Here is a 12,503-nt window from a genome sequence, read left to right on the forward strand (position 1 = left end):
CTGAAACATCGATATCCTGGGATATTTAGTTGCCAATCGTGCCCTTCCCTCAACCAAGTCTCAGTAATAGCAATAACATCATACTCCCAGGTACTAATCCAAGCCCTTAGTTCATCTGCCTTACCTACTACACTTCTTGCATTAAAACAAATGCACCTCAGACCACCAGTCCCTTGTTTCCCTCCCCACAATTGTAAGCCCCCATGATCAGCCAATCACCCCCTCCGATCCAATCTCCCCCGCCCTGACTCACGATCTCCCCCCCTCCCCCGCCAGCCTTTCTGGTCTTCACCAATCTCTAATTTCACCCCCACAGCCTTTTTGATCTCTCCCCACCCTCGCCTCCATGATCACTCCCCCCGTCATCTCCACTCCGCAACTGCGGCCTGGTGTTGCAGGCCTTCTCACGCAGGCCTTTTCTTCATCTGGCTGGCTACTGACCAGGAAACAGATTTTTTAAAAATAAGGTACTGCCATATTCTCTGGGTTATTTGCATTTCTGGGTTTCCAGGCTGCAACGACTCCCTTCACCTACCCATAAATATCAGGACAGATGTTTCAGATTGAAGACTTTTTATCAGAACTGGAAGATATTTGAGATGAACAGTTTTTAAGCCAGTACAAACCCAGGGAAAAGCCAGGCAAGGAAAGAACAAAACAAAGATGTCTATGACTGGGTGGAGGGCAGGAACAGGGACGACGGTGCAAGGCAAAAGGAAAAGTCACCCTAATGTCACTGGACTAGTAATCTAGATGCCCAGGCTAATGCCCTGGGGACATGAGTTCAAATCCTAACCTGGCAGCTGGTGGAATTTAAATTAATTAGTAAAAAAAATCTGGAGTTGAAAACTAATTTCAGTAATGATGCTATGAAAATATCATCGATTGTTGTAAAAACCCTCTGGTTCACTAATGTCCTTTCGGGAAGGAAATCTGCCATTCTTACCTGGTCTGGCCTACATGTGACTCCAGACCCACAACAACCGCCCTCCGAAATGGCCTAGCAAGCCAATCAGTTGTGCCAAACCACTACAGAAAAGTCAAAAAGGAATAAAACAGGACAGACCACTTGGCATCGACTTAGGCACTGGAAATGACAATGGCACATCTAACCCTGAAAAATCCTCCTTACTTGTGACAAAATTGGGAGAGCTGTTCCACAGACTAGTCAAGCTACAGCCTGACACGGTCATACTCATAGAATCATACCTTACAGCCAATGTCCCAGACACCACCATCACCATCCCTGGGTATGTCCTGTCCCACCGACAAGACAGACTCAGCAGAGTCGGTGGCACAGTGGTATACAATTGAGAGGGAATTGCCCTGGGAGCCCTCACCGGTGACATCGGACCGCATGAAGTCTCATGGCATCAGGTCAAACACGGGCAAGGAAAGCCCCTGCTGATTACCACTTACCGCTCTCACTCAGCTGATGAATCAGTACTGCTCCATGTTGAACACCACTTGGAAGAAGCATTGAAGGTGGCAAGGGCACAGAATGTACTCTGGGTGGGGGACTTCAATGTCCATTGCCAATAGTGGCTAGTAGCAACAATAGTGAACGAGCTGGCTGAGTCCTAAAGGACATATCTGCCTGACTGGTCCTGCAGCAAAAGGTGAGGGATGTCATGCAGACCCCCACCTGCCAAGAATGAGGCATATTAATTTTATCACATAAAGATTGACTTTAAACTGTTGTTGAAGCGAGGAAATGACTTGTTAAGCAGATCAGCCGTGGCTGGAAAACATTTTTACATACTAACAGACAGTGCTTGTGGAGACAAAGGACCATTCCCTGATACAGTCAACCCACAATGGACTTTGATCACCAGATATTGAAGGTGAGGAAGCTCACATTCCACGATGACTGCTAAGATGGCCGAATCCACAAACAGATGTGGTCAAACCAGCTAGTCACATGACTAACCTGCTGGGCAACCTGAGTTTTTTTTGAATTGTACAGACAGTTTGAGAAAGAGAGAGACTGTTTGCTCCTGAACTGTCAAGACCTCTCCTGGCTAGCTCGTCACAGCCGCTCCTGTCTGCTCCCATCTCTTTCTCACAGAACTCCAAATCCAAATCCAATGAAGACGTGAACCTCAAAAGAGAAAAGTCTCCTACATCGAACAAGGTTTAAGAAGAATACTGGGCCCCAACGAAAAGCAAGATCTACCTACAATCATGGACTCTACAGCAAGCTTGAAGAACAGTAACCAAAATCATCTTCAGATATTACCTCAAACTTTATTTCTCCCTGTATTTTGAGATTTTACACCTCACCAATCAAAATATTCTTGCTTTGCTGGCTCACAGTATCTTGCTGTTTGGCTGTCACAAATTCTTGCTAGCAGGCCAAGACTCTAAGATCCCTACTTTATAGCCATGCCTAAACTAGCTTCATAGGCATCAGTTCAATACTGACAACATCAAGCCTCAGCACAAAGAATAAACCAACCTTCTTCCTTCCGAGAATGTCAATATGGAACAATTTCCTAACTACCGTCTGGAAGGAATTAATTAGTTGGTTCATGCAAGACTTCATAAAGATAACTTTCCTCTAATCAAGTCTTTTGGGAGCAAAGGGTTGGTGGAGACACCAGGCAAAGGCTGCACAAATGTACCTCATACAAGTTTTTAGTGGTTTTTGGTTGATGTAGTTGTTTCTTCGTTGGCAGTGGCTGTTCCTGAATGTCTGGGATTATTTTAATGGGCCTCGCAACATTTTCTACATTTTAATTCAAATAAAAATTTCAGTATCTGGATCTAATATTTAAAAATTCTCTCCATGGAAAAGCACAATTTCCACTTGGCACGGAAATGTTAAAGGCGATTGTATATAATGTAAAAAAAATTTCTATCGTCTATCTCAAAAGGTTAGGTTCGAACTTTGGCTTACATATCACCCATTTGCATTAGATATACATTTGTTTCAGTATTTCCCAGTTTTGGTTAATTTAGATCACACATATTTAGCTTCAAAATATAACAGGATAGTTGTACTATATACTGTGCCGATGGGCGGCACAGTGGCGCAGTGGTTAGCACCGCAGCCTCACAGCTCTAGCGACCTGGGTTCAATTCCAGGTACTGCCTGTGTGGAGTTTGCAAGTTCTCCCTGTGTCTGCGTGGGTTTCCTCCGGGTGCTCCGGTTTCCTCCCACACGCCAAAGACTTGCAGGTTGGTAGGTAAATTGGCCATTATAAATTGCCCCTAGTATAGGTAGGTGGTAGGGAAATATAGGGACAGGTGGGGATGTGGTAGGAACATGGAATTAGTGTAGGATTAGTATAAATGGATGGTCGGCACAGACTCGGTGGGCCGAAGGGCCTGTTTCAGTGCTGTATCTCTAAACTAAACTAAACATACCTAAATGTAATGCTGAATAAAAGGCGCAAATCCTTGGATCTCCAGCTTTCAATTTTAACTGTTGAGATTTATACAATCTTTATTGTTTTTGAAGAATTTTACAGGAAAATGCTAGATTTTGCAACATTCTTAATTCGAAACAAAACAACGCCTGCAAAACGATTTTTTTTCTGAATTTACTAGAACAATATGCATAGCCGACATTGTTCCTACCTTTTTCAGTTTTGAAAGCCCATTGTGCGCTCTAATTGATGCCAAGAGTGCAGAGTGTTCATCCTCTGTCGCAGTGATTGAAGATTTGTTCAGGTTACCATTTATCACTGTATCAGAAATCTAGCAAAAATAAGGTACAGAAACAGTACCTTTATCAGAAATGACATATTGAAGCAGCTGAATTTATCATGAAAAACATGCTTTGTATCAGAACTAAACAACCAAATGGAGATTTATACCTTTCTAAGCCGTTCTTTGTTTTGACTTGATTGGATAGCTTCCATTAGAGAACTGTGTAAGCACTCATCTTTCTGTACTGGCTTCTGAATGATGGGTTTAAATTTCTTGACAGGCCCAAACATGGTATTGGGTTTGATATTGAAGCAATTTGTGTGACTGGAAGGGGAAGGTTCTGACTGTACTGCCAATACTGAAGAGGCTGTAGTAGACACTGTTGACAGATTCGAGGCAGACAAATTATTTGAGATGGAGTCACTCTGTCTCATAGCAGTAGTGTGATTTTTAACAGAATCTGAAAATGATGTTGAAGCCGGAATGAATGTAATAGTCATAGATGTATTAATTGACTGATTGTTTGGGGGGCTGGAAATCACACCTTTCACAAAAGGTGAATGCAATGTACTTTGTGCAATCTGCCTATTTGCAGTGGGACATCGCTTGTCAGTGCAAAAGGCTTCCTTTATGATTAACTGCGAATGTTGGGATTGGGAAGTAAATTTGTTAAAGGAACTTGTTTGATTTGACACATCTTTAATTAACCAATTCTGATTTGGAACAGCGTTAGCTTCTTTATGCTTGATCACAGTTCCAACATTTTCTGTGTTGTAGTTGGAGTGGTGTGTAAACTCTCTGTTCAATTGCCTTCCCATGCAATTTCTTTGTGAGGGCTTCAGAGAAGACTTCTCCTCAGCAGGTCTGAATTTATGTTTTTCCTCAAATTTACTCTCAAATCCAGTGTTACTCTGAGCATTAAATTCATTCCCAGCTCCAGTTTTTGTTGACTGTACACCTGTGTAGCGGCAAATTGCTGAGGCAACATATTGACTTGATGTTCTTCTGCAGGGCCTGATAAAATTACTCTCTGCTTTGGGATGGATATTTGCTGGTATGCTTGCAATTTTTACATTCAATGGTATAACTGGCGCAAATGGTTTTTCTTCAGTGGATTGCAAGTAGGTTTTAAGTGACTTACTACTTACAGTTGTAGTCTGCGCAATAACTGCTTCAGATTCCGGGGATATATTTGTCAACTGCTTTGCTGGCTCTTGTAGTTGCAACTTAACAGCTGTGCAACCTGCTGTATTTTTTGCCATATTTGTAGTTGGGTTGGCACACTGCAGACTATCCTTATCAGTACTTTTCACATTCCAGAATGCCTTTGCCCTCCCTACAAGTGATTCTTTGTCACTGGCTGAGCTGTCTGTTGTAGTCTCTTTGCTTTTTCTTTCACTGATCGCTGTATGTATTAAATTGCCCTGATCATCAATCTTGATTGCGCCTGTGGTTACTGGCAAGCCTTCTCTTCCCTTAGGCTTTACAATTGGTTTTGGTGGAATAACTGTGAATGTTCTCATGCCTACTTTTGGAACACATTCATTGGTAATTTTGCTGGCAGTGTTTAGCCACCTGCCTGATATACGTTCGTGTTCTGGAGCACGGTTTGCTGCTGAACAATTCCTATCTTGTGTCAGATATTCTGCTTGGATGCTCTTCAGTACTTCCACACAGTTTCCAGCTTTCAATGTTACTGGGTCAATCTCCACAGGTGCAATGTTGTGCACTTCATTCCTACCATTCCCTTTAACCTGCATATTATACTTTAGTTCAGTTGCAGGCAAAATCATTTTAAATTTGTTCTCTCCTGGCTTCATTTCATCTCGATCATCGTTAATCTCCCCCTGCAAATTTTCTATTGCTTTTTTAATGGGCTGTTGTTCGATGTCTGTATAGCTGACAACACTTGTAGGATAGCATGTGCGAAGTGAAACATCAGAGAGTGACTGCTCATGAATACTGGTTAAGTAACTTGCCGTTATCGTCTTTGAGTTTGTTTGCATACTCCTATCTGTATCATGTGCTTCTTTTACTTCTGTAGGCTTTGGTACTTTTTCCAGGAATATCTTCTCTTCACTTTCCTCGTGGCAAGTCAATGATACTTCATCAATGATTGTCACTGGAACTATTTCCTGTTCATCAATGGTTCTGTCAAACAATGTGGAAGATTTTTTGAAGGCCAATTCTTCTTGCACAGCTGCCGAAGAAATAATCAAAAACTGTTTACAAGTCTTAAAAAAAAAATCGGTTGCAAACAGCAAGGTACAAACAAAGGTTGAACAGGTTGTTTTAAGATCACCCTCCCACAGTCCCCACCCTCACCCACCGTTCAGGGAGTAATATGCTATTGCTGAATTTTCATCATTTAAGTAGTTTTAAAACCCTCTGATTTACAAAATGCCTACAAATCATTGATATTTGTTGGGAGAGAAGGTCTGGTGTAAATCCAGTTAATCTAGAACATTACACTATGGAGAGAGAGCTTATAGAATTAGCCAGCAAGTGGTTTAAAATTCATACTCAATCCTATGGCTTGTCTTTGTCAGAACTTTCATGTTTTTCAGCAAAACGTACAATCTAATTGCAAGAGTGAATTTACGAGCATACAAATTAGGAGCAGAAGTAGGCCATTCGGCCCCTTGAGCCTGCTCTGCCATTCGATAAGATCATGGCTGATCTGTTTGTGTTTAGAATGCCACACTCCCATCTACCCCCGATAACCCGTGATTCCATTGCCTAACAAGAATCGATCTACCTCCGCCTTAAAAATATTCAATGACCCGGCCTCCACCACCTTCTGAGGCAGAGAGTTCCAAGGGCCGGAATTTTACCCCCCACTCCCAACAAAGAGTAGGATGGTGGCGGGGTGGGCAGGGCGACTCCACGATGGGACATATGATAGCTTACCTTCACCTCTTTTGGATCTGATGTTGACAGACTCTCAGTTTACACTTTCACTTTCCAACAGGAGTCACTGGTTCTCACTCAGAAGTGAGAAATATGGTTGATATTACCCTCCCCAGCCAAGGGGCGCTGACTCACACTGCTGTGCTCCTCACACTGCCCTTTTCACTGATAATATAGAATTTCTTGTGTCACGACATCAGTATGTTGGAAACAAACACAAGAGGTGTTCCAGTAATTTAGAATGTCGATGCTGTGCACCACACTGTTGCTACAACCAAAATAGAACCTCTGATCTTGAAGATGCAAGTAAGAAAAACTGTGCCATGGATGCATGAACAATGCAGCATCAATTATGCAATGTAATGCACCAATGTAACTGGGCATCCATGAGGCGCTGTGGGCCATCAGCAGCAGCAGAATTGTACTCAACCACAATTTGTAACCTCATGGCCCTGCATATCCCCCACTCTACCATTACTATCAAGCCAGGAGACCAACCCTGGTTCAATGAACAGTGCAGGAGGGCATGCCAGGAGCAGCACCAAGCATACCTCAAAATGAGGTGTCAACCTGGTGAAGCTACAACACAGGACTACCTGCATGACAAACTGCGGAAGCAGCATGTGATAGACAGAGCTAGGCGATCCCATAACCAACGGATCAGATCTAAGCTCTGCAGTCCTGTCAAATTCAGATAAGGCTGAAGCATTTGCAACAATCTTTAGTCAGAAGTGCCGAGTTGATGATCCATCTCGGCCTCCTCCTGAAGTCCCTAGCATCACAGATGCCAGACTGCAGCCAATTTGATTCACTCCGCGTGATATCAAGAAATGACTGAAGGCACTGGATACTGCAAAGGCTATGGGCCCTGACAATATTCCGGCAATAGTACTGAAGACCTGTGCTCCAGAACTTGCCGCACACCTAGCCAAGCTGTTCCGGTACAGCTACAACACTGGCATCTACCCTGCAATGTGGAAAATTGCCCAGGTATGTCTTGTACACAAAAAGCAGGACAAGTCCAACTTCTCCTATACCTTCCACCAGCACAGATACTTTCAGCTCGGTGGGTAACCGCCTGGCTTTAGAATCAGGGTCACAAGCTGGTGAGAGCACTATACACGCATGTGACCAGCTGGCTGAGGCTGAGACTGCCGAGGCCTCTGACAGTCAGGGGACTGTGGGTGTCCAGGCCCATGCTGAGTCCCAAGGTGTTGACGAGCCTCTGGTGCTGGCAGCACAGGACATGCTGGAGTTGCAGGGAGAGGTAAAGCAACATCTGGCGGAGATGCCAGAAGCCGTGTGCAGCCATGAGTGGACAAAGGAGAAGTCCATCCATGTCATGAATGCTGCCATGTCTTGGGCATGTAAGTGTATGGCTTCCTCCATCGAGACGTTGGAAACCCTCATGGACAGCCAGATTCCACAGATGTGATTTCCACTGACAACATTCAGGCAATAGTACTGAAGACCTGTGCTCCAGAACTTGCCGCACACCTAACCAAGCTGCTCCAGTACAGCTACAAAACTGGCATCCACCCTGCAATGTGGAAAATTGCCCAGGTATGTCTTGTACACAAAAAGCAGGACAAGTCCAACTTGGCCAATTACCGCCCCATCAGTCTACTCTCAATCATCAGTAAAGTAATGGAAGGTGTCATCAACAGTGCCATCAAGCGGCACTTGCTTAGAAATAACCTGCTCAGTGGCTCTCAGTTTGGGTTCCACCAGGGCCACTCAGATTCTGACCTCATTACAGCCTTGGTTCAAACATGGACAAAAGAGCTGAATTCCAGAGGTGAGGTGAGAGTGACTGCCCTTGTCATCAAGGCAGCATTTGACCTAGTCTGGTATCAAGGAGCCCTAGCAAAACAAAGTCAATGGGAATCGGGGGAAAACTCTCCGCTGGTTGGAGTCATACCTAGCGCAAAGGAAGATGGTTGTGGTTGTTGGAGGACAATCATCTCAGCTCCAGAACATCACTGCAGGAGTTCCTCAGGTAGTGTCCTAGGCCAAACCATCTTCAGCTGCTTCATCAAAGATCTTCCTTCAATCATAAGGTCAGAAGTGGGGATGTTCGCTGATGATTGCACAATGTTCAGCAACATTCACGACTCCTCAGATACTGAAGCAGTCCGTGTCGAGTTGCAACAAGACCTGGATAACATCCAGGCTTGGGCTGATAAGCGGCAAGTAATATTCACGCTACACCAGTGCCAGGCAATGGCCATCCCCAACAAAAGAGAATCTAACCATCACACCTTAACATTCAACGGCATTACCATCACTGAATCCCCCACTATCAACATCCTAGGGGCTACCACTGACCAGAAACTGAACTGGAGTAGCCATATAAATACCGTGGCTACAAGAGCAGGTCAGAGGCTCTGAATCCTGCGGCGAGTAACTCACCTCCTGACTCCCCAAAGCCTGTCCACCATCTACAAGGCACAAGTCAGGAGTCTGATGGAATACTCTCCACTTGCTTGGATGGGTGCAGCCCCAAGACTCAAGAAGCTCCACACCATCCAGGACAAAGCAGCCCACTTGATTGACACCCCATCCACAAACATTCACCCCCTCCACCACCAACGCACAGTGGCAGCAGTGTGTACCATCTACAAGATGCAGTGCAGAAACGCACCAAGGATCCTTAGGCAGCACCTTCCAAACCCATGACCTCTACCTGCTAGAAGGACAAGCGCAGCAAATGCATGGGAACACCACCACCTGCAAATTCCCCTCCAAATCACACACCATCCTGACTTGGAACTATATCGCCGTTTCTTCACTGTCGCTGGGTCAAAATCCTGGAACTCCTAACAGCACTGTGGGTGTACCTACCTCACAAGGACTGCAGCGGTTCAAGAAGGCAGCTCACCACCACCTTCTCAAGGGCAATTAGGGATGGACAATACATGCTGGCCTAGCCAGCGACGCCCACATCCAATGAATGAATAATAAAAAAAAAATCACTGAAAATATTTGGACTCATATTTTGTATAACAGTTGCATCAGATGGGATTGCTTGTAGAAAAATAAACTTCTTTTGGTAATTATTTCTTACAAATTCATGTAAAAGCGCAAAGAGCTTGCATTCTTACCTGCCAGTTCTGCATCCAATCCTGCCAATGTTAGCTGTGCCTGACCTTCAATGGAGATCTCATCTTCCTCCTTCCAGTTAAATACAGTGCTTGTGCTAGTTTCAAATTGAAGTTACACAGGTAAGGATTAGAAACATAAATGCAACTTCATTAAGTATACAACTGCTCCAGCAGAACAATATGAAAGAATGAAAGCAAAATACTGCAGATGCTGGTAATCTATCAACACCTTTACTTTTGTTAGCTCTTGCCCCACCCCTGCTTTATTTGCTTAAAACCTATTACATTTCTAACCTTTGCCAGTTCTGATGAAGGGTCACTGATCTGAAACATTAACTCTGCTTCTCTCTCCACAGATGCTGCCAGATCTGCTGCGTATTTCCAGCACTTCTTGTTTTTATTTTATATAATATGAAATAATGTTTTGCTTTCGGATGGCAGCTGTTCTTCATTCTGCCATTCACACCTCCTCTTGGCATATATTTTGTTTCTTTCCTTGGCCTATTACCACTCCTTTTGGCCTTGTACGACCAACCATTTTGTCATTTAATCTCTTTTGCCTTCCACCCTATCACAGACCTTCCCTTTTGCTCTTTTTCCACCGTCCCCACCCCCTTTCACTTAATTAAAACCTACTACACCTCTAACCGTTCTCAGTTCTAATGAAAGGTCATCAACCTGAAACATTAACTCTGTTTCTCTCTCCACAGATCTTACCAGACCTGCTGAGTATTTCCAGCAGTTTTTTTATTTTACGAATGTTCATTCAAATACAATATCCTAATTCAAATATTTGCAAATCTTTGTTATATGTAAGGTTTTGTCTTGCCCCAGTTCTTTCATTGTGATTTAAAATGTGCCTTCAGTTATCAAAGTCTGGTTATGGAACTAGTTTGTCTGATACAACATGTTATAAATAACATCAACCAATGATGTGCATAGATCTTCTTACATTTTATTTGTGAAATCTACTTGCTGTGTTTAGAATATTCAAATAGTCACCATAGCAGTAACGGCTAGTTGTCTTCTTATATAAATATATATTTTATAAAAATTACTGAAGTCCGTATACTGAAAATTAAAAATAACATTTGATATACGAACAGAAAATCACAGAAGATTTTAGTAGTGGTAATATCTGTTACAAAATTGCCCCTCATGGTTTCAGTGAACACCTTAGCTGGAGACATAATATGAGCAGCATGGGGATTATTTGTTTTTTTCATTTGTTCCGTCTACACAGTTGTCTCCAATTAAAAAACTTTGCTAAGTTTTGGATTTGTTCGCACTCCTTTATGTAAGGTACTGATTGCATTTATATAGTGCCTTTCACGACCACAGGACGTCCAAAAGTGCATTACAGCCAAAAAAGTACTTTTGAAGTGTTGTCACTGTTGTCGTGCAGGAAATGCGGCAGCCAATTTAAGCACAGCAAGTTCCCTCAAATGGCAATGTGATAATGACCAGTGTTATGACCAGGTGAGAAGAGGTTCCCTCTCAGCCTTTGCCTGGTTTAACCATAACAGGGTTTAATTTTTAAACACTGTTTTTAGCCCCCCCTTTGTGAATACTTGTTCACTGCTCCAATTGTAAGGCAAAGAAGTCAAACAGGTTTCCTTAGATTTAAACAAGAAAGGTAGAAGTTTATTAATCTTAAACTCTAATCCGGCTAATGACTACGAATATGCGACGCGACCGCGCGTGCAGACGTGATAAACACACATGCAGATAGAGACAGAAAAAGTAGAAGGATAAAGGGGAAAGGTTTGAGGCAATATCTGGTAGTTACAGTCCTTTAAGTTCAATGTTGAGTCTTTGGTTGCCGGTAAGTCTTGCAATTCGTTGGGGCCCAGTTCACGCTTCATCTTGTTCCAATGTAGGAGTCTTTTCTCTCGAGGTTTACGTGTCTTCCTTGGGTCTGGTGGCTTGGGAGAAAGCGAGAGGGAGAAACAGCCAGGCGAGAGACCTGCTTGTTTCAGCTTCAATTGCACACTGCCTTCTGAATTCAAACTGTCCTGTGGCTAGTTCAAAAAACCTGGACCAGCCAGTTAGTCATGTGACCAGCTGGTTTAACCAGTACTGGCTCTGTGGATTGTCTCATCTTAGCAGGGCCTGGAATGCGCTTCTTCACACCTTCAATATCTGGTGATCAAAATCCATTTGGGCTAATTGAAGCAGGGAACAGCCCTTTGCCTCCATAAGCAGCATCTCTTAGCATGCAAATGTCCACCCAGCCCAGTGTCTGATGGTCTTCAAACAAGTCATTTCTTCACTCCAGCAACAGTTTAAATCAATGTTCATATGACAAAATTAATATGCCTCACACTTGGCAGGTGAGGGTCTGCATGACACCAGATAATGTGTTTTTATGATGTTCATTGAGGGATAACTATTCACCACGACACCAGGAATAACTCCCCTTCAAAATAGTGCCCTTGGATCTTTTATGTCCACCTGGGAGGGTAGACTGAGCCTCAGTTTAATGTCTCTGAAAGACAACACTTCCGACAGTGCAACTTTTCCCTCAGTACTGCACTGGAGTCTCAACCTTGAATTTTCCAGGCATGGGACTTGGGCCTCCAACCTTACAACTCACAGGCAAGAATGCTACCTACTGAGTCACAGCTGAGACTGTAGCTAGATATATTTCAGGAGATGCATTATTTTTAAATAAAAGAGAAAGGTGCACATTTTAATCGAAGTTGATTTATGATAACAAAATATTAAAGATGCAAGTTCTGAATTTTTAGTTTATAATTACAGTGAGTATTTGATAGGATACTTTTGATATGGTGGATTAGTGTTTCAAAATTGGGTCGGTTGCATTTGTTTTGA

The 12,503-nt window shown here is 43.3% G+C and overlaps 1 protein-coding gene across 8 annotated transcripts in view; it reads right to left on the bottom strand.

Annotated features, from left to right (window-relative positions):
• The window catches only part of cobl (cordon-bleu WH2 repeat protein), a 559,613-nt gene that overhangs the window by 64,717 nt on the left and 482,393 nt on the right, over positions 1 to 12,503 (bottom strand). For 7 of the 8 annotated variants that reach the window (XM_068011045.1, XM_068011049.1, XM_068011064.1 and 4 more), the window contains 3 exons: positions 9,669 to 9,763; positions 3,822 to 5,854; positions 3,583 to 3,702 (listed from right to left, as the gene is read on the bottom strand). In XM_068011045.1, coding sequence (XP_067867146.1) covers positions 3,583 to 3,702; positions 3,822 to 5,854; positions 9,669 to 9,763 — 2,248 coding nt within the window. The remainder of the gene's footprint in view (positions 1 to 3,582; positions 3,703 to 3,821; positions 5,855 to 9,668; positions 9,764 to 12,503) is intronic. The other variant, XM_068011098.1, reaches the window with a different exon arrangement.

The sequence above is a fragment of the Heterodontus francisci genome, chromosome 2 (genome assembly GCF_036365525.1).
Source record: "Heterodontus francisci isolate sHetFra1 chromosome 2, sHetFra1.hap1, whole genome shotgun sequence".
In the NCBI taxonomy this organism is placed as follows: Eukaryota; Metazoa; Chordata; class Chondrichthyes; order Heterodontiformes; family Heterodontidae; genus Heterodontus; species Heterodontus francisci.